Source organism: Podarcis muralis, chromosome 3, assembly GCF_964188315.1.
Source record: "Podarcis muralis chromosome 3, rPodMur119.hap1.1, whole genome shotgun sequence".
NCBI classification, from domain to species: Eukaryota; Metazoa; Chordata; class Lepidosauria; order Squamata; family Lacertidae; genus Podarcis; species Podarcis muralis.
This window is the reverse complement of record NC_135657.1, coordinates 39,974,868-39,996,528: the sequence shown is the minus strand read 5'-3', so window position 1 is coordinate 39,996,528 and position 21,661 is coordinate 39,974,868. Positions and strand designations below refer to the sequence as shown.

The 21,661-nt window shown below is 40.4% G+C and overlaps 1 protein-coding gene across 8 annotated transcripts in view; it reads left to right on the top strand.

Annotated features, from left to right (window-relative positions):
• Positions 1–21,252, top strand: part of BIRC6 (baculoviral IAP repeat containing 6) — a 139,465-nt gene extending 118,213 nt beyond the window's left edge. For all 8 annotated transcript variants that reach the window (XM_028724267.2, XM_028724272.2, XM_028724270.2 and 5 more), the window contains 9 exons: positions 1,894–2,104; positions 4,150–4,295; positions 7,816–7,926; positions 11,629–11,846; positions 12,861–13,022; positions 13,558–13,635; positions 14,794–14,982; positions 19,060–19,194; positions 20,574–21,252. In XM_028724267.2, the coding sequence (XP_028580100.2) occupies positions 1,894–2,104; positions 4,150–4,295; positions 7,816–7,926; positions 11,629–11,846; positions 12,861–13,022; positions 13,558–13,635; positions 14,794–14,982; positions 19,060–19,194; positions 20,574–20,753 (1,430 nt within the window). In that variant the 3' untranslated portion in view covers positions 20,754–21,252. The remainder of the gene's footprint in view (positions 1–1,893; positions 2,105–4,149; positions 4,296–7,815; positions 7,927–11,628; positions 11,847–12,860; positions 13,023–13,557; positions 13,636–14,793; positions 14,983–19,059; positions 19,195–20,573) is intronic.
• Positions 21,253–21,661: the final 409 nt, after the last annotated feature.

Sequence of the window (21,661 nt, the reverse complement as noted above, 5' to 3'; positions counted from 1 at the left end):
ATTCCATGTGAAGTAACAGTCCTATTGTAACTATTCATACTTTCTGTAGATACAGGGTCATTGCTTCCACTGGCATGTAAAGGTTTAGGAAATTGTACATGCACATGGATAGATTGGGATTCATAGTCATTTTAAATTATTTTATTGTCTTCTAATGAGCACCATTTGCCTTTAGGATATGAGTAGCTAAGAAGCTGCTCTCCAGATATTGTATGACTCCAACTTCTGTCAGTCTCAGCCAGCCAGTATGGCCAATAGTTAGGAATAATGCACCATCCCTGCTGCGTGATGTGATATGATATTGGCAATATATTGTTTTAAATAGTAAAAAACAAAATAATATTTCTGTAGTATTCTGTTTTTTTAAAAAGTAACCAAAACATGAATACATATTATGTTTCCACATAACACTAAGCCATGGGTTATTTTAAGTGTAGTTTGTTTAATAAACCACAAACATACAGATCAGCAAGCAAGCCATGAATTCTTTCTCCATAGTTTTGTTTTCAGATGTTCTTCCCATGGTAAGGGTAGGGTGGGGTGGCCAAACAAGCCATGGTTAAACAAGGCTGTTAGGTTCAGACAAAATTCCAAGCCATAATTAAAAGAAACCATGGGTCAGAAGTCAACAACAAACCATGACTTGTTGCCAGAAAATGTGTTTTCTGGCAGCAGAGTACAGTGTAAAGCCATGATTTGTTGTTGACCATAGTTAACCCAACTGAACAATCCCTCAAAATATTTTAACCAAAAAGAACAACAGAATAAGAAAACCAGGCCTGTTCTCCTTGTGCAGAAGCAAAGTGTTGGATCACTTCATGGTGTTTGAGGGCCAGAAAGCCCATGCGTAACTTGGCTGCTCCATTCTACCAAATAGTTTCATGCTCAGGCTTGATTGGAAGATAGCTGGATAGGAGAAACAAGCCCCCTCTCTGGTCGTTCTTTAGTTTGTCATGCTTGCCTTTTCTGGGAGCATATGATTCTACCATCTCATTTGGGCATTCACCCCTTTGAACTGTTTGTTTCTAGGCCAAGACCACTGCTTTTGTTTTGTTTTATCTTACCTTGTCTTGATTATACTCTGTCATCTGCAGAGGGAAATATTGCCACTCACTGTGATAATTTTTTGGGGTGTGTGTTCCTGAACTGGATTTCATTTAGAAGCAAAGATTGTGTTAGGAACTCCCAAAATTGTTGCTTGTTAACTTCATCCTATGTTCTCAAATGCATAGTACATGTGTGGCCAGCCTGATCTTGGGAATTTCCAAGGAAGAAAATTCTGTAATGTCCCTAAGCAGCATGTTCTGATAGAAGACAGTTTCGTGAGAATTGCTTCCTGATGTTTATCCTAAAGCTGCATGGCCACTTCTGTTCTTTAAATGGAAATAGTTCAGTATTGTCCAGCGTTGCATTTCTTAATCATCACTTCTCTCTACTTGAGAACATCCAGTTCTTCAAGCTGGTCCTTGTGTTTTCTCTGGACTGTAGTCCAGGGTGGTGCCCTCTGGCTATGTGTACTCCCAACTCCTATCAGCATGGCCAATAGTCAGGGAGGATTGGAGTTGTAGTCATCTGGAGAGCACTCTGGTGGCTACCTGTGATCTAGGCCACTTTACCTATTGCCTATTCAACTTGCAAGCACCCTTGAACTAAGGTTCTCAAAATGTTTGGATGCTCTTAATGGTTTTAAATGTTTTCAAATTTTCCTGGTACTTCTAGATATGATTCTATTTTTAAATATATTGCTTTGTTATTTTGTTACTTGCTGCCCCAGGTTCCTTTGGGGAAAAAGGGCAGGAAATAAATTTAGATAATGATAGGTAACTATTTCTGCTGCATAGGATTTATTTAGTTGGTTGGAATTTTAACCATGTTGTTTTTCCTCTTTCCTAGTTTTAGATATGGCCAGGCATGTTCCCCTATACAGAGCTCTGTTAGAGCTTCTCCGAGCTATTGCTTCATGCACATCTATGGTGCCATTGTTGCTGCCTCTGTCTGGGGAAAATGGAGAAGAGGATGAAGAGCAACTGGAGTCCCAGACTTCAGTTGGAACTCTGTTGGCTAAAATGAAGACGTGTGTTGATACTTATACTAACCGACTGAGGTATTTTCTTAACCTCGTAGCATTTTAAGAATACCATGTGTTCCCATTTTCACTCAGAACTGTTCTCACTAAGGTTAGAAACTTGTATCTGTGCTGTACCACTTCTGACTGCAAGTTAGGATTCTCAGAATTAAATGCTTGTTTTTGGAAAATAATTCCCTGTACATAGATAAGACACAGGTTTACCACATCGTTGTCAACTAAACTATATATTGTTTATTTCCTATCTTAAACACAGGTTGCAGTATGTATTTACTGGGGTGTATTGTAGATTAAATGCAAAAAAAAAAAAAAAAAAAAAGCATATCTTTAACAAAAATTCTCTCACAGCTGTCAGCATCTGACAGTCTTTTAACCAGTCTTCCTCATCCTGGCACTCTCCAGGTATTATTGGACTCCCAACTCTCATCGTCCCAGTTTATTATTCATGCTGCCTGGGCAGATGGGAACTGGAGTCCAACAACACCTATAGGGTACCAGGTTTGAGAAGACAGCATTTAACCAAGGATACAGCACCTCTTGTTTAGAAGACTGGAGTTTTTAGACCAGAGGAGTTCCTTGCCCTCTCAGAATCTGCCAGTCTCTTGGACAGGAAGTTGTGTTTACTATCAACTATTAACTAGAAGGTAATTCCAGAGGCCCCTTCTGCCTGATACCTTGGTTTCCAGAGTTGGCAGTCACCAAGTTTGCTTGCAGACCGGCCAAGTACAGTAAATCTCTCGTGTAAATCTCTGCAGCCAGATCTTCTATGACTATGAGCCTCGAAGCTGAGCAGCAAGTGCATAGCTTCTTACTAGTTCATATATAAAATGGTAAAATGAGAAACACCTAAGGTCTGCCAGGCTTTTGAAATAACACATGCACAATTTTGCTGTTAGGTCTGTTGACAAAGGTTGACACTGTTGATCTGAGACCATTTCTTGATGGAAGACGTGCCTGGCAACAGCAGAATTATAGTTGCACTCCATTTTCCAGACACGTCTTCCACTGAGAAACTGGAGATTTCTCCAGAGGTCCCAGCAACATTTTTTTTGCAGTAAAAAATTCCATGTATTGTAATGTCATTGTGATGTCAAATTATTGACAGGTGGGTGGCCTCACCCATCAAATTTGACCTGCAAGGCTACATGTGATAAAGATCAGGCTCACATAGCCAAAAAGGTTTCCCATTCCAGCTTTAAAAGCTGAAATTTGAATAGGGTATCCTAAAGTTCAACTTGGTTAGGAACTGCTTGGTTAGAGGAGAATCTGTTGGGCTTGTTCTGTTTTAGTCTGCTTAGGTAAACTGAAAAAGAAGCTGTCCATTTGAAATCAAAAGCAGCATGCTTTGAGCTGAATGTAAAAAAGGAGGTTCTAAGCATTTTACCATTATAATTCCAATATGTTCTATATCACCCGTCAGCCAAGGATCACAGGGCCGTTTAGAATATAAAGACACAAAAATGCATAATATAATAACAAACAAGACAATAATATTGTTTCATTGAGCACCTAATAAAATTTAATGGATTATAAGTTTGTATGTAATGGATGTTGTTGGCTGGCTATAGAATGTTTTCATTTTATAAATTCTGGTTGACTTTTCTAGAATTTGTGAGACATAATTTTGTTTTAGTTTTTATTTCCTTTTTAGACACATACCAGGTTCTTTTTTTAGTTTCCCTTGATATACCAGAAGACTAGTCACTTGTGCATATGCACCTTGCTACATTGTAAATGAGGCTTCTGAGTTGTCCAGGATGATTAAGTAGGAACCTTGAACCAAATTCTCCAAGTTCAAAATCTTCTGTATGGTTTTCATATTTTGGCAGGATTTCTTCTATTGGCATTATACTTTCCACCATTCCCTTAACATTAAACACACTTTTGCTGACCTGGGAAGTCATTATATTTAATGAACAAACTTAGTTGGTCTCTAAGGTACTACTGGACAATTTTAATTTTTTTATATATTTAATGGCAAATACACAGCAATTGGTAGTAGAGGGAATCTGCATTTCCATTTACAGTTTTCCCTAAAACCCTAGTCATTTCTTATTTTGTAGGTCTAAAAAGGACAAGACTAAAACTGGAGTGAAGTCAGATACTTCAGATCAAGAGCCAGAGGGACTGACGCTTTTGGTACCAGATATCCAAAGGACTGCTGAGATAGTTTATGCTGCTACAACAAGTTTGCGCCAGGCAAACCAAGGTAAACAATGTCAGCAGCACATCTTTGCTGCAGACCTACCTGGAGTATTTATTTATTTATTTACCTGACCAATTTATATACACCACTTAATTACAATAATCTCTAAATGTACATATACATAAACTGTAAAAACAACCTGACTTTAAACAAAAGGATATAAGAATGGTTAATTAGGGGCATTAACAACAACTACTACTACTGCTGCTCCTCTTCCTCCTCCTCTATACTGACCTTCATCCAAGGATCACATAGCTGTTTACAATATGAAACAACAACAACAACAACAAAAACAACAACAACAATAATAATAATAATAATTTATTTATACCCCGCCCATCTGGCTGGGCCTCCCCAGCCACTCTGGGCGGCTTCCATAGAAACCAAAAATACACTAAAATATCACACGTTAAAAACTTCCCTGAACAGGGCTGCCTTAAGATGTCTTCTGAATGTCAGGTAGTTGTTTATCGCTTTGACATCTCGTGGGAGGGCGTTCCACAGGGCGGGCGCCACTACCGAGAAGGCCTTCTGCCTGCTTCCCTGTAGCTTTGCTTCTCGCAATGAGGGAACTGCCAGAAGGCCTTCGGAGCTGGACCTCAGCGTCCGGGCAGAACGATGGGGGAGGAGACGCTCCTTCAGGTATACCAGACCGAGGCTGTTTAGGGCTTTAAAGGTCAGCACCAACACTTTGAATTGTGCTCGGAAACGTACTGGGAGCCAATGTAGGTCTTTCAAGACTGGTGTTATGTGGTCTCGGCGGCCGCCCCCAGTCACCAGTCTAGCTGCCGCATTCTGGATTAGTTGTAGTTTCCGAGTCACCTTCAAAGGTAGCCCCACGTAGAGCACATTGCAGTAGTCCAAGCAGGAGATAACCAGAGCATGCACCACTCTGGCGAGACAGTCCGCAGGCAGATAGGGTCTCAGCCTACGTACCAGATGGAGCTGGTAAACAGCTGCCCTGGACACAGATTTGACCTGTGCCTCCATGGACAGCTGTGAGTCCAAAATGACTCCCAGGCTGCGCACCTGGTCCTTCAGGGGCACAGTTACCCTATTCAGGACCAGGGAATCCTCCACACCTGCCCGCCTCCTGTCCCCCAAAAACAGTACTCCTGTCTTGTCAGGATTCAATCTCAATCTGTTAGCCACCATCCATCCTCCAACCGCCTCCAGACACTCACACAGGACCTTCACCGCCTTCACTGGTTCTGATTTAAAAGAGAGGTAGAGCTGGGTATCATCTGCATACTGATGAACACCCAGCCCAAACCTCCTGATGATCTCTCCCAGCGGCTGCATGTAAATGTTGAAAAGCATGGGGGAGAGGACAGAACCCTGAGGCACCCCACAAGTGAGAGCCCAGGGGTCTGAACACTCATCCCCCCCCCCACCACTTTCTGTACACGACCCAGGAGGAAGGAGCGGAACCACTGTATGACAGTGCCCCCAGCTCCCAGCCCCTCAAGACGTTCCAGAAGGATGTTATGGTCGATGGTAACAAATAGTAACAAACAAAAGCAATAACCCCACCACACACAGTTTAAAAGGCCGTCGTTTGTTTAATTAGCCAAAGGCCTAGGAGAAGAGGAATGTTTTTGCCTGGCACCAAAAGATACTTAACAAAGGCACCAGGCAAACCTCCCTGGGAAGAGCATTCAACAAACAGGGAGGCCCCACAAAAAAAGGCTTGTTCTCATGCTGCTGCTCTCTAGACCTCTTGCGGAAGAGGCACATCAAGAATAAACATATAAGCAAATGGATAAAACTACTGGTTTCTTAATATTTATACTACTTTAAAAATATCAGTATAATTATAATTCCCACCATCGAGCAGGGCTACCACAGTAGGAAGTTCCACAGGGCAATACCAAGGTGAATAATGCAATTGAGGCAAAACTTGTAAACGCTTTTGTCAATGACACATACAACCTTTCCTTATAAAACATCCTCATCAATACTTTGATGGTAGGACTGGAACTAAACCAAAAATAGGTTGGATCCAAATTAAGCATGGTATAAGGTTAAGTTGTCAGATCTTGATTTTGCTCCACAGGTGTGGTTACACATTTACAGGATTGGCATTGTGAGCCAACTATGAAGGTGGGAGGGACCTTGGGAACCCACAGTGGCTTCAAGGCCCTCTTGCTGTTTGTGAAGAGCTTTAAAACAGCTCCTGCTTGAGCCTCTATAGGCTGAAAGAGGAATAATAATAATAATAATAATAATAATAATAATAATAATAATAATAATAATAATTATTATTTATTGTTTATACCCCCCCCCCCCAAATCTGGCTGGGTTTCCCCAGCCACTCTGGGCGGCTTCCAACAGAACACTAAAATACAATAACCTATTAAACATGAAAAGCTTCCCTAAACAGGGCTGCCTTCAGATGTCTTCTAAAAGATTGGTAGTTATTTTTCTCTTTGACATCTGGTGGGAGGGCGTTCCACAGGGAGGGCGCCACTACCGAGAAGGTCCTCTGCCTGGTTCCCTGTAACTTGGCTTCTTGTAGCGAGGGAACCACCAGAAGGCCCTCAGCGCTGGACCTCAGTGTCCAGGCAGAACGATGGGGGTGGAGACGCTCCTTCAGGTACAGTGGTGCCCCGCAAGATGAATGCCTCGCAAGACGAAAAACCCGCTAGACGAAAGGGTTTTCCGTTTTTGAGTTGCTTCGCAAGACTTGCGTCTTGCGAGTCTTGCGATTTTTTTCCGCTCCCCCCCCCCTTTTCTAAGCCGCTAATAGCCTTTAAGCCGCTAAGCCTTTAATAGCCACTAAGCCACTAATAGCGCTAATCCGCTAAGCCGCTAATAGGGTTGCTTCGCAAGACGAAAAAACCGCTAGACGAAGAGACTCGCGGAACGGATTATTTTCGTCTTGCGAGGCACCACTGTATACTGGGCCGAGGCTGTTTAGGGCTTTAAAGGTCAGCACCAACACTTTGAATTGTGCTTGGAAAGGAACAGAAACTCCTTTGCAAAAGCGTGGGGGGGGGGCTGTTTTAAAGCCCTTAGCCAAAGTACTCTCTGAAGCAGCCCTGCACTTCTCCTTTAAGTGGGTGTCAGGAAGAGGGGGGAAAGGCCTATTTGCACAGGCTGTTTTCTCCTCTCCCCTACCACCTGCTTCCTTAAAAGAGAAGCACAGAGCTATTTCAGAGAGCACTTTTGCAAAGGGCTTTAACACCTGCTCATTAGCTGATGAGTGGGGACAGAAAAGATTGCTTCCTTGGCTGCACATTTGTGTTCCCTGCTGGGAGCAGGAACATATTCAGTGCAGGATTAAACCCTGCCCTCCATGCTCCCAATCAGCTGACAATCATCAGTAACATCAGCCGGTGGGCAGATAGAGATAGTTTGGCAAAAACAGCCTCATGTGTCAAATAAAACCCTTGGCAAGCCAGTATTTGCTCATAGGCCAGAGGTTCCCAACCCCTGACCAAAGGGAAACATGTGAGATAAATTTCATATAAATCAGTTTTGGCTTATGCGGTTTCTTTAATATGATTTTTTTCTTACACAGAGAAAAAATTGGCTGAATACTCTAAAAAAGCTGCCGTGAAGCCCAAGCCCTTGTCGGTTTTAAGATCCCTTGAAGAAAAATATGTGGTTGTAATGAAAAAGCTCCAGTTTGGTAAGTTGAAAATCAGTCTGAACCTTCTGTATTGAAACACAAAATGCATGTCTGGGGTCAAAGTCACAATGGAAAACCTGCATATCTATGTGTATGAACATGAGTAAGAGATTGAAGATATTATATGCCTTCAGTGTGCATATGAACACACGAAGATGGATTCCCTTCCTAGGAAGCTTACAATTTAGAATTTTACACAGGGGATGAAGTACAGATGAATGAAAAATGAGAAAAAGTGGAGGCAGAGCAAATAGAGAGAAATTTGTTGGTTACATTTGCTTAGGTTCAGAAGCCAAATTAGACCAGGGTTAGCCAATGTAGTACCCTCATATGTTTTTGAACGATACCTCCCCTCATTCCTGGCCATTGGTCATGCTTGCTAGGACTGGTGGGAGTTGGAGTTCTACAACATCTTCTGAGTGAAGAGGAGGCCCCAGGTTTGTGGAGCTAGAGGAATGTAAATGTATCTAAACATAAAAGTGTTAGTAACTCCACTGTACAAAATCTCTGGAAAGCTAGTGGATCAATTATTTATTTATATATTTATTATATAATCTTTAATAATCAAAGCTGTTTACAACAAGAATACCTATATATATTGAAACCATGTAAAATTATAAAATATAACATCAGAAAACATCAACCACCATAAACTACAGAAATATGTTTTCTTAATTACCTGCATAAGCTTGGTGGCATAGAAAAGTTCTTAGCAGGCATTTAAGGTTAAAACAGAGGCACCTGCTGAATCTCTATTGGCAGAGCATTTCACAGGAATTGGCCGAAGGAACTAAAGGCTCAATTGCTTGTTGCTGTCAGATATGCCTTGCCAACTTTAAGCAATAACCAGCAAAGCTCTGCAGATGGTCTCTGTGATCAAGCCGGGGATAAAAGTTTAGGCAGTCCTTAAGGTACGCTGGTGGCGCTGTGGTCTAAACCACAGAGCCTAGGGCTTGCTGATCGGAAGGTTGGCGGTTCAAATCCCTGCAACAGGGTGAGCTCCCATTGCTTGGTCCCTGCTCCTGCCAACTTAGCAGTTTGAAAGCATGTCAAAGTGCAAGTAGATAAATAGGTATCGCTCCAGGGAGAAGGTAAACGGCGTTTCCGTGCGCTGCTCTGGTTTTGCTAGAAGTGGCTTAGTCATGCAGGCCACACGACCCGGAAGCTGTCTGCGGACAAACGCCGGCTCCCTCAGCCTAGAGCGAGATGAGCGCCGCAACCCCAGATTTGTCCGCGACTGGACCTAACGGTCAGGGATACCTTTACCTTTTAAGGTACACTGGACCTAAGTAATTCAGTGCTTGCATAGTAGGGTTGCCATACATCTGGGAAATCCTGGACATATAATAATAATAATAATAATAATAATAATAATAATAATAATAATAATAAATTTTATTTATATCCCGCCCTCCCCAGCCGAAGCCGGGCTCAGGGCGGCTAACAACAATAAAACAGTACAAAAGTACAACATAAACAACATTCTAAAATCATTCATTATAAAAATTAATTAATTCAAGGCACTAGCAACCATTGGGCCAGAGTTCCGCGAAGATTGCCGAGGGAGGGAGTCAGGCTGTGCCCTGGCCAAAGGCCTGGTGGAACAGCTCTGTCTTGCAGGCCCTGCGGAAAGATGTCAAGTCCCGCAGGGCCCTGGTCTCTTGTGACAGAGTGTTCCACCAGATCGGAGCCACAGCCGAAAAAGCCCTGGCTCTAGTTGAGGCCAGCCTAACTTCTCTGTGGCCTGGGACCTTCAAGATGTTTTTATTTGAAGACCGTAAGTTTCTCTGTGGGGCATACCAGGAGAGGCGGTCCTGTAGGTACGAGGGTCCTAGGCCATATAGGGCTTTAAAGGTTAAAACCAGCACCTTAAACCTGATCCTGTACTCCACTGGGAGCCAGTGCAGCTGGTATAGCACCGGATGAATGTGATCTCGCAGCGAAGACCTCGTAAGGAGTCTCGCTGCAGCATTCTGCACCCGCTGGAGTTTCTGGGTCAGTCTCAAGGGCAGCCCCACGTAGAGCGAGTTACAATAATCCAGTCTGGAGGTGACCGTCGCGTGGATCACAGTGGCTAGGTCAGGGCGAGAGAGGTCTACATGCCCATTTGGGGGAATCTTTACAATTTCAAGCAAATGTCTGGGTTTCTGGGGTTTAAAAAAAAGGTGTGAATATGGCAGGTCGGGTAACCCAGGCCCAGGTTCTATTTCAGCCTCTGGCAACCCTATAATATAAGAACCTTAAACCTGGCTCAGCAGTAGATGGGAAGCCAGTGCAAATGTTTTAACAATGGTGTCACATGTTGCCAGCCGTGTGCCCCCCTCCCCAAATCAGAAGTCTGGCCGCTGCATTTTGCCCCAGTTGGGCTTCTGAACCAACCCCACATAGAAGACATTGCACTAATCCAGTCTTGAGATTACCCCTACATGGACTACAGGTCAAGCTATCTCTGTCCAGGAATGGCTGTAGCTGGCAAACCAGACAGAACCAGTACTTACTATTTGAAGGTTAAGTAGTATGCAGTCTTAATTCTTGCTTAGAAAACAGAACAAAGACACTTAACATCTCTAGGAAATTATCAGCAATTTTTCTACGTAGCCTGAAGCTGAAAGAGAATGCACAAGTAATTTATGATCCAAGAAGAACATGTTAATAAGTCAGTATGTGTAAATTTTTCCTGGTTTTTGCAGTAAGACTGCTCTCTGTCATTTATGAGGAAACGTAGCAGCCAATCCATAGATGCTGGAGATAATCTTCAAATAATCCATCAGATTTGTCATGCTGTGGCTGTCTTTCTCAAGGAGAGAATGTTTAAAAATCAGCATTTATCAGTAGCTTTGGGAGGTCCTAGATGTATCAGCCAGTGATAGTATTTTAGAGTTTATCCAAGATACTAGTTAATCTCTAAGAAGGATCATGATATTAGCTTCAGCTAGTGAAAACTTGATTTTTAATTTTTCTTCAGTTCTTCTTTTTTCACATTAACTAAGGACAATAATGAAAGTAAACAATTGTTTGTGTGGCAATTAAACTAGCCTTGTTTTGTAACCCTATTTCTGAAAGTCCTCTGCTTGGGTACGTTTCCTGTCTTGTACAAGCTCCATATGGCTAATGATAATACTGATGCTTAGAACTGATACATTTCCCCCCCTTTAGAGTATTCAGATGTTCCACATATATCAGCTTGGTCTCTGTTAGATGCTGCTTGGTTTGTGTTGTGTAAAAAATCTTGCTTGTATATTTGGGGTAAGGAAGAGTAGTGATGTTTGCAGTTAAACTGCATAAATACCTGCCAAGCGGGTAAGCTGAATTCTGCTAATGAGACAGAAAATAAGTTCAGGAGACCTAGAGATGTACTTTTGGTCCATAAAGTATAATGTGTTAATTTTGTTTTCTCCTATGATCATTTATCAATAATGCAGTTTCACACTATTGTCAAGTGACTCTTTAATGATGCCCAATTAGAATAATTTTAGTATAATAGTGTGTATTAGCAAGACTAGCAAGGTATCTTACATATCTTTTTAACAATGGGAAGGTATTTGGGTCTGCCTATTTATCTTACTGTATTGAATTGCTTGTTGCTATGGGGAGGGGGGAAATGAAATATTTATATACAGACTGATTTTTCCATTAATTTTGATACTTCGTACAATTTAATTATATTCTAATAAATTAAAATGTTACTTTTCACTCCTTTAGATACCTTTGAGATGGTTTCAGAAGATGACGATGGAAAACTGGTGTTTAAAGTAAATTACCACTACATGTCACAGGTGAAAAATGCTAGTGATGCAAACAGTGCTGCCAGAGCCAGACGTCTTGCTCAAGAAGCTGTGACACTTTCTACATCGCTGCCTCTTTCCTCTTCATCCAGTGTCTTTGTCCGCTGTGATGAGGAGAGACTAGACATCATGAAGGTAAAAAAAATCACTTGTTTTCCAAAAACAGCAGAGGTCTCTGATGTGTCTAAATCACGTTAATGCTTATTTTGCATGGTTTATTCTGCTTCTACGGGACTTGGAGAAGGAGAGGGAACTTTTTAATGTACTGCTCCTGCTCGCCTCCACTTCAGAAACTTCCAGGGCATTGATGATAAATTTGAAAAAGTGCATCTTCCTAAAAGCCTGGTCAGCACCTATTTTTTGCCAGAAGTTCTCTTTAGCTGGGGTGGGGATGGAGGGACATAAACTTTCCTACCAAATTAGCCTATTGCTAAGTCTTCTTGCAACAGTTGCTGTTTCTGTTGTGCCTTTTATTTTATTTTTACTTCTTGGCTGACAGGTATGCAGGTGAGATTTGGCCCACTGGCTGCCTGATACTTATCCCCCTTTGCTAGATGTTTACTACTCTTTGATTCAAGGAAACGAAGTTGGAGGAGAGAGGGAAAGATGTGCAGGTGTGACACTAGAATCCTATAAGAAGTGGGCGTCCTGGAGGAGATCATGTGGCTTATGGGGAGAGGGGCTATGTCTTCATTGAGGGAGTAAACATGCAAGATAGCATTGGACTTGTCAATGATATTTCTCTTGAATAAGACCTGGTCCAGTGAGCACTTGCAGTTCTAATTAGAGACAGAGGGAAAATGTGTTTGGTTCATATTAAAAATGCAGAACCACTTAATTTGCACTTCCCAAAACAAATCTGCAAACCAAATACAGCTATCCTTCAAAATCCACAAGCAAAAGAGAGCACAAAAAATGCTTATAATACCCAATTCCTTGCAAAAAACACATAGATTTTTGTGCAGACTTTTCTTTTTCAAAAATCACAAAGTAATTCAGAAATGGGGCAAAGTGGATGCAAGAATGGAAAAATGAGAAGCTGAGAGAAACAAACTGACAGGATTTGTCCAACCCTAGTTCTAAAGTGTTGTATATGATATACTAGTTTCCCAAACTGGTTGCTATAACATTATTTGTCTTTTTCAATAGGTTTTGATAACTGGCCCAGCAGACACACCTTATGCAAATGGCTGTTTTGAATTTGATGTGTATTTTCCGCAAGACTATCCTAATTCACCTCCACTTGTAAATCTGGAAACAACTGGAGGACACAGTGTGAGATTCAATCCAAATCTTTACAATGATGGCAAGGTAAATAGTTTTCCTATTTTATTGCAGGCTAATGTGGTTGAAACAATTTCTAGTCATTCTGAGTAAATAGGTACCTATGGATAGCTTAACTTACATGGGTAACCATATACCCTATTTACTTGAATCTTATGCTTACCTTTTTTGGCCAAATTATGTTGCGAAAATTAAGGTGCACATTAGATTTGATGGCACATTATGCTTGAGTACATACGGTAACACGTTGATTTCTTTTTTTCAAGAAGCCTGTCTGCTTTACTCTAGGATATAGTCCAGTTGCTTGGCAGTGTCTCACAAAAGCCTGTCAGTGAATGGATGCAGGAATCCATGTATGGATTGCCTTTCTGGAAGCAAACTGTACTGTAGTAATGAAAGAGGGATCCTGCTCTACTGAAGAGAGAATAGGGATGACGATGTTGAATTAGACAGCACCAGTCAACTCATATATGAAAATCATATAAAATCTGTGGATTAGAACAATGTATAAAGTGCAACCATGATATTTATATATATAACTGTTCAAAACCTTTATCTTCAGGTTTGCTTAAGTATTCTTAACACCTGGCATGGAAGACCAGAAGAGAAGTGGAATCCCCAGACATCAAGCTTTTTACAAGTATGTGGCTTTCTTCAGTGTGGAAGCTGGAGGGTGGGTGTGTAAATAATTCAGAAAACAGTTTTTTTCTGCAAGACAAAAGCCTCAAAAGCCAATGTATTTCCAGCACTGCACCTTGTTCTCTGATATCATTTCAAATAAATAAACGTGGGACAATCTAAATTATCATTCGATGATCTTGTATTTACTTCAGTGCAGTCACTTTTTATGCACTTTTTATGCAGCAGTACAAAAAAAAAATCCTGAAAATTGGGGAGTCTTGGTGCAGCTCAAGGTGCACTTTGGAAAGTATGTTTGAGAATTATGAGATCCCAGTCTATATATTGAAATAGCTCAAAAAATCAATAGAAATATACTTTCCAACAAGAAGAATTAGTATGTGTGTTCAAGTTAAAATGAAGTGTTTTTGTAATGAATGTTGTCATGTCTAGAATATGCCTTAAATATATTCAGCTTACTGTTGTAAAATTGCGATCTGATGACCTAATTTTCTTTTTATATTGATGTTGTGATGATAACTCCAAACTGTATTAACTGCTCATATTAATGTACACTAAATATCCACCACTGAATCATGCTTCCCCAATATTAATTTACTTTATGTAAATATTCCCTTATTCAACTTGGCTGCTGCAGTTAAGTTCCATATTAATATTTATATGTGGTGTCATATTAATATTAATATGCTTGTAATCATATAATTATATTTATCAAGCGCACTCCTAGCAAATAAAGCATTTAAATGAATTTGTCAAGACCTCAAGAGCAAAACCTTAAGGGACTAAGATTGGCTTTTCCAGACTTTAACCTAGTATTGATTAACATTAGCAAATGGCAAGAGCCATTGTTCAACAGCCATAGCGTAATTACTCATTGAAAATGAATGTATGTTTTATATATATACATACACACACACACTCACTCTCTCTCTCTCTCTAATGGTCCATTATATTATTAAAGAGAATCCATTGAAACAAATAGATCCTTCTTTGGCACTGCAAATGGCAGGTGCAAAGCATTGCCACCATTGGGTCAATCTATGCTAAAGTATGACAATAAGAGGACAGGTTTAGGTTGTTGTTTTTATTCTGACCTTGGCAATGGTCTGTTTTGTTCTTTTTACTGCTTGCAAACTCATCCAACTGTGTCTGTCCATAGGTATTGGTGTCTGTGCAATCCCTCATATTAGTTGCAGAGCCCTATTTCAATGAACCAGGATACGAAAGATCGAGAGGGACTCCAAGCGGCACACAGAGTTCCAGAGAATACGATGGAAATATACGGCAAGCAACAGTCAAATGGGCTATGCTTGAACAAATCAGAAATCCTTCACCGTGTTTTAAAGAGGTTAGTGCTTTGTGCCATACCTGCTTATGATCCATCCATTTTAAATGTAGAATCCTGAGAAACGTCTGTTACCTTGATAACAGGGATAGGGATAATAGCATAAATTCAGGTTTATTGTGGCAATTGGGCTGCATTGGTTTTAGTCAAAAAGTCAGGATAAGAACCAATCCAGTTTCTCACATTGACCAACTAGATGTCTCTGGGAAGCCCAAAAGCAGAACATGTAGGAAGGTGTATTTGTCCCTTAGGCAGGCATAGGCAAACTCCGTCCCTCCAGACGTTTGGGACTACAATTCCCATCATCCCTGACCACTGGTCCTGTGAGCTAGGGATGGTGGGAATTGTAGTCCCAAACGTCCGGAGGGCCAGAGTTTGCCTTTGCCTGCGAGGTCTCCCAGTAGCCTGTGACAGACTCCGCTTGTTTTCCAGTTAGGAAAAGGAAAGAAGTAACAGGAGTTTCCCCTGCTCTTTCTTCCCTTCTCCAAAATTGCTGCACAAGTGAAAAGAGATCCCATGACTCCAAAGACTTTTAGCAACTGCAGAAGGCTCTTCAGAGGCAGATGTATGGAGAATGGTAGAAATAGCAGAAGAAAATCTTGCTTATCCACATCTTCCAGCACATGAGAGGAAGGAAGACACAGCAGGAGCGTTTCCTTCTATTTCTTGCCTTCCTCAAGCTTCTGTATCCATACGTCGTCTTAAAGTCATTTGAGCAATCCCAGAAGGCCTGTTGGTAGCAAGGACAAATAAAGCCTGGGTTGTAAGCAAACCTGGTATTTGTGGGCCCCCACCCTGGTCATCAGTTTCTCAGGAGTTCTGTGTTACAGGAAAACATATCAATAATTGTCTCACAGTTAGAATTGAATGTGGTCTGCCACTGTGTGCCACATTGCCAGAGCCAAATTTTGAATAGTCAGGTAGGTGCAATTTGAAGTAATGTCAAATGCATGAGTTCACATACAGCCCTTATATACCTCTGCAAAACCTGTTTTGGTCAGGATAACTGCTTCCATCTTAAAATACTTATTCTGCCTATCAACTTTAACCAAAAAAATGTTTGAGCAGGAAAAAAAATACTACTTGCATCTCAAACTGTGAATCCATCCCATATTGGTGTGCTTAAAGTGAGGATTGTGTGGCAAATGGAAATAGCTGACTAATATGAACAGCTGAATGGCTTAATTTTCTTTCTAATGTTGGTATGTAGTGTTTCTCCCTTTTCCCCTTGATGTGAAAATGGCCACAGGGAACTTCTCTGTTTGGTTTGGGGGGGGGGGGAGGATGGACAAAACCTGAGTCTGAAGAAAAATAGTTTCTATCGCTAGTAGTAAATCATCTAGATTCCCTTTTATTTCAGTATTTTAATTAAGATGCCATCAGGCTGTGATCTACTTCCTCCCCAATGATATTTGATACTGCTAATAAATTGGCTAATAATGTAGCCAAGCGAGAGTTCTGACATTTGTCATAAATTTTCCTTGATAATTTCATGCCTCTAATTGACTATAAAGGTGTATATGTCAAAAATTAAGGTTATTTTGCAGTAGGGAATTTAGTACCTTGCCTAGCATCCAAGGAAATTGGACCAAGGGTGATTAATGCAATAACGGTGATACAGACATGCCTGGAAAATTATATTGGGGTGGGGGGAGCCAGTCTCATGCTATAGTTGCAGCATGTCTTCCCACATACTTTTACCTAATTTTTAAACCACTTACATACAAAATTGAGCTATAAATTTGAATTATAAAAAAATATGTTTTGTTCATAGCCAACAGGACTTTTTGCATTTTATGAACAGGTTACAGGTTATGAAAACTTGAGTGGTGCACACAATATATTGGCCATAGGTACACATAATAATATCCTAGGCCTGAGCAATACCCCTCCTGTCCTGTCCTGCAACAAGATTAGCGTTCATGACTAGTAGATAGCGATTGCAGTGAAAAATCTTAACTTCTTTTATGGTCAGGGGGCACCATAAGAATGCCAGTAATGCTTTTTGCTGAAGAAGTAATTAAACCCTACTCACAGGCGCTCCCTTGTGATTTCCTCCCTTTGCACTTCACTTGCTGTAAGTAAAATAACGAAGAGTCTCAGACTCAGTGCTACACTGAAAATGCCTTTGACCCTTTACAGCGTGGCAAGGACAAGCCAGAGCACTAGCTTCTGCTTTTTAAGGGTATGAAGCACTTAAGACACTCTAATAAAATACATACTTGGCCCTTTCTCTGTATTAGATGTAGGTTCCCATTCTTCTTGGCTTATTGCCAGACTTGGAAGTGACCTTGCAGGCTTGCATCTGGGGCAGGAGTTGATAATACACTGCCTTGGATTTCTTCAAGTCCCACAACACAAACTCTCTTGCCTCCCATCATCCATTTGCCAGCCACATACGCAATTATGTAAAGGGGGTGTGAAATCCAAGAGGCCCCCATTGTTACAGTAGATATTTCTGTATAGCAGTCTTAATTCTAGCACCCACACAATGCAGGCACATTTGTATATATGTACATATTATGCAGTACATAATTGTACTGGGTACAATAATGCATATTATCTTAGCTTTCTGGAGGCTGCAGGTATGTAAACTGCCTTACCATGCAAATTGTCCAGTTTCAGACATTAACCTAATGGAAATAAATAGACCAAGTACATGCAAATTGCAGTTCAGGGATGTGGATTGTGCCACATGATCATAAAGTTCATTGTTAATATGAGGATTTTGAAAGCAGCTGTTTTTAGCCATTGTTAAAGTCGGTGCTAGTGCAAGTTTAACCCTGTCGAAAGGCAAAAGGAATTCACACCACCGTGGAACAAGTAGTAGGGTTGCACTTGATCTTGTGTTCTGCTCTAAATTGCTTTTTAGTTATGAGTCAGTGCGCACACATACACTGCCATAGAGGTAAATCAGAATAAGCACCTGTTTTATTTCAGACAAAATGGAGATTTAAACCAGTAATAAATTTATTGATTAAAATCAAAAGCTCGTTTACCAAATTGATTATCAAATATGTGTTAAATGCAGAAACACTATGTGAAGCTATTCCATGCTTTTGTTTAAATGGAATTTTAAAAATAATTTGTTGAACAGATTAGGTAATTTGATATAATGTCACAAACACACACACAAATATCAGTTAAAATATATAAACTGAGGTACAGCTTCCCTTTACCTTTACAAAGTGTGTAAAAGTACAACTTTGGGACACTGTTGTATTTGTTAAATATAACTAATCATAATGGGGAACTTACTGCACAAATATCAGTCTGCCCAATGAAATTAGTATTACTTACTAAATATTATACCAAAGAGCCAATACGTACAATAAGTATGCTAACAGAAGATTTCTTTATTCATTTGCGGATATGTTTGCCCTTAAGAAGAGGACAAAAATGTTGAATTGTCTGCTAATTTTTAAATATTGAAATTATTTTCAAAAGTATTGTTTGTATTAGAGAATTTTGCTGATATTTTATATTTCTGTGTTGGGTGCATATTTGGATTTCTGATCTAGTTTTGGCAAAATGCCAAATTTTAATCTAGCTCTCATTAATCTGTAGTTATAAATCACCCCTTTGGTATTCAAGTGAAGATACCATTTATTCATGATAAATATTGATTTTTATGAAAATTGGCAGAAGCCAATTGGGTTTGCAGTTAAGGGAATTTCTACTTTTACAAAACCCTGGATAGTAACCCATTTGATCCCACAATCTCAAGGTGTCCCAAGAGACATCACCCAGAGGCATCTTTGCTTATGTGCATATTAAGCACATTATTTCAGTCTGTTCAGATATATATATGGCTTTTCCCACAAAAGAAGGAAACGTGGCAAAGAAATGAGGACATTCTCCAGGTATATTATGATACAACAGTCTAAACAGTTGTTACTTTGGCATCATATAGTTGGCCATTTCTGGTATCTAAATATGGTGCTTTAACTTCAGATTCACGCAGCAGTAGAATAATACATTCAAAGCTTGTCTGTTAGGGGAGAGCGCACAATTAAAATGTTGTTACAGTTCTGTAATTTGTACCACTATCTTTTTAACCTTCAATCTGCCTTTTTACAGGTTATACACAAACACTTCTACTTGAAGAGAGTAGAAATCATGGCTCAGTGTGAGGAGTGGATAGCAGATATACAACAGTACAGCAGCGATAAACGGGTAGGCAGGACTATGTCTCATCACGCTGCCGCTCTAAAGGTAAGGTTCACAGATGAGATTACTGCCCATGATTCAGTAAAACCTTTTTGATGCCTGACTACTAACTTCAGTCATAAGAGCTGTTAAAAGCATTCACTGCACACACTCTAAAGATGATGGCACTTTACAAAAAAAGTAAATAATTTGCGTCCACATTTTTCTTGCTCCTCCCACCACCATATGCCTTTCTTGTAATTAGAACATACTGGAATGCATCAACTAACTTGCACCCATTTTTATTTAAAGCAGTTAAATAAAAAAGGAGTTCATCTGTGTCAGGGGAGAATGGTAGCTATGTGTCCCCTCCATCTTGCCTCCATTAGTGATTAATAAGGCACAACTAAGTTTTCCCATTCCTGCCAACAGCAGCCAGTGGAGAGGAGCAGGGATGTGGAAGCTCACAACCCAGTGTCATGTCACACACTTTGCCTTACTAAATGTTTCAAAGGGTAAGAGAGGCAGCTGTGGGGCCTGCTACTTTCAACAACAGGTTGGCCAAATCACAAACTACTAGCTTTCATTGTTGGTCTGGTTATATTTTCTATATTAATATTTGCAACTGTCCACCAAAGCCATTTAAATAAAACATTGTTGCACTTGTAAATCCTTGCCTATAGCACGAGGAATCTATGGTCTGCAGAGGTTGTTGGACTCCAACTACCATCAGCCCCAGCCAGCATGGGCAAAGGTCAAAGGTGATGGAAATTGTAGTCTAACAATATCTGGAGGGCCATAGGAGTCCCATCCCCCTGCATAGCCTTATGCGATCTTGGCATCACTTTGATGTCTGCAAGTGTGAATGTCGGCTGCCCAGTCATCGAGGTATATGGCATGCAATGGCTTCACTAAGACGTACCCTAATTCACTTTGTGTGTGGTTTAAATACAACAGGCAAGGTTTGTAGAAAACCAATGGCATAGTTCTGCACATTGCAGGCACACCTATACGCTAAGAGTCTATAACCCTGTTCAAGCATTATTAGAACTGGGCTTAAATAGCTCATGTGGTGCTGCTGTGCCTACGTGGTGAACCCAACCCGACATCCCCACCCACGAGTTGGTTGCATTGACCCGGAAGGTCTAAAGGTTCAAAGTGGGTTCTACTGAAAATCCCCTGTGCTGCTTTCAGAACTGGTTCTTGCTTTATGATATGAGCACAAAGACCTGCTGATTATTAATTACTCTTAATTAATAATCTTCCTGCAGCTCCCACTAGTAGTAGGGAAAAGCAAAAATAACAACTACCGTATCACCACATGAAGACTCCAAAGCTTTTATTGCAGCAGTTTCTCATTTTGTCTGTGAAAGTATTGCAGTATGACTGCACCTAAATTGCTGTGAGTGAGCCCCTTTCCTCACTATGAATTTGTATGTGCACAGCGTCACACAGCTCAACTGCGGGAAGAGCTTCAGAAACTCCCCTGTCCCGAAGGCCTGGACCCAGATGCTGATGATTCAGCTGAGAAATGCAGTGCCATGACAAGTGCTGAGGATGCTCTCTTGCACGAGCAAGTCAAACCGAGCAGCAGTAAAGACCTCCCAAGTGACTTCAAATTATGAGCTGCGTTGACATGGACTTGATAGACACACGAGGCTTTGAAGCACAAGCCAAATATGTCAATATTTGTATCTAAGAAGCTAATTATGTAATAGGTAATGAAACTATACTATGCCCTTCAGGATATACAGATTAATTCAAGATGATCTTTTATTTACCTGTACAAGAGTGTAAACTTTTTTGTGCTTTTATTTCCAATTGTGAGAACCACTGATTGGTATGTTTAAAAAGTTATGTATACAAGAATGGATAAATCACTGCTATATAAGGGAAGCTACCTTAGGAAAGAATGTTTACTGAATGTTTATAATTTTTTTTTTACTTGTAGAGTGAGGGCGGTTGTAACAAAGAATATATATTGGTCATTCTTACAGCTACTATTTAAAGTCGGACAGTTTTCACTGAATTTGATAGATTTTACGTTTGGCCATATCTCCATTCTCATATTTGATTTCTAAAAAGAACCTCCTGTATACTTCAATAAAGGTCAAATGGACATGCTCCCTCTTATGATTTACTGGTACCTTTTTTAAAATAATCTGCCATTCATTATAGTTGGAGACTTGCACTTGTATGACTGAATTTATTACAGTCAACATATTTAATTTTATGCTTAACTAATTCTAAAAATGCGGATAAAATAAATGCACATGGTTTTACCTCAGCCAAAATGTGGACTGCTGGATTCATCTTTCATAACTCTTTATTAACAGCTGGGTGACTTCTGCTCAAGAAGAGCAAAAGGATGTTATGACAATGAATTCATTAAGTAATTTTACATGAGGAAACCCCAGTGGAAGTTGTTACCTTCTGGTCCTTCCTAATGACTAACACCATTAAAACATAATAGTCTAGTTGTGGAGCAATTGTGTTAGTTACATATTATGTTTCCAGAGCTATCTGTCAATTT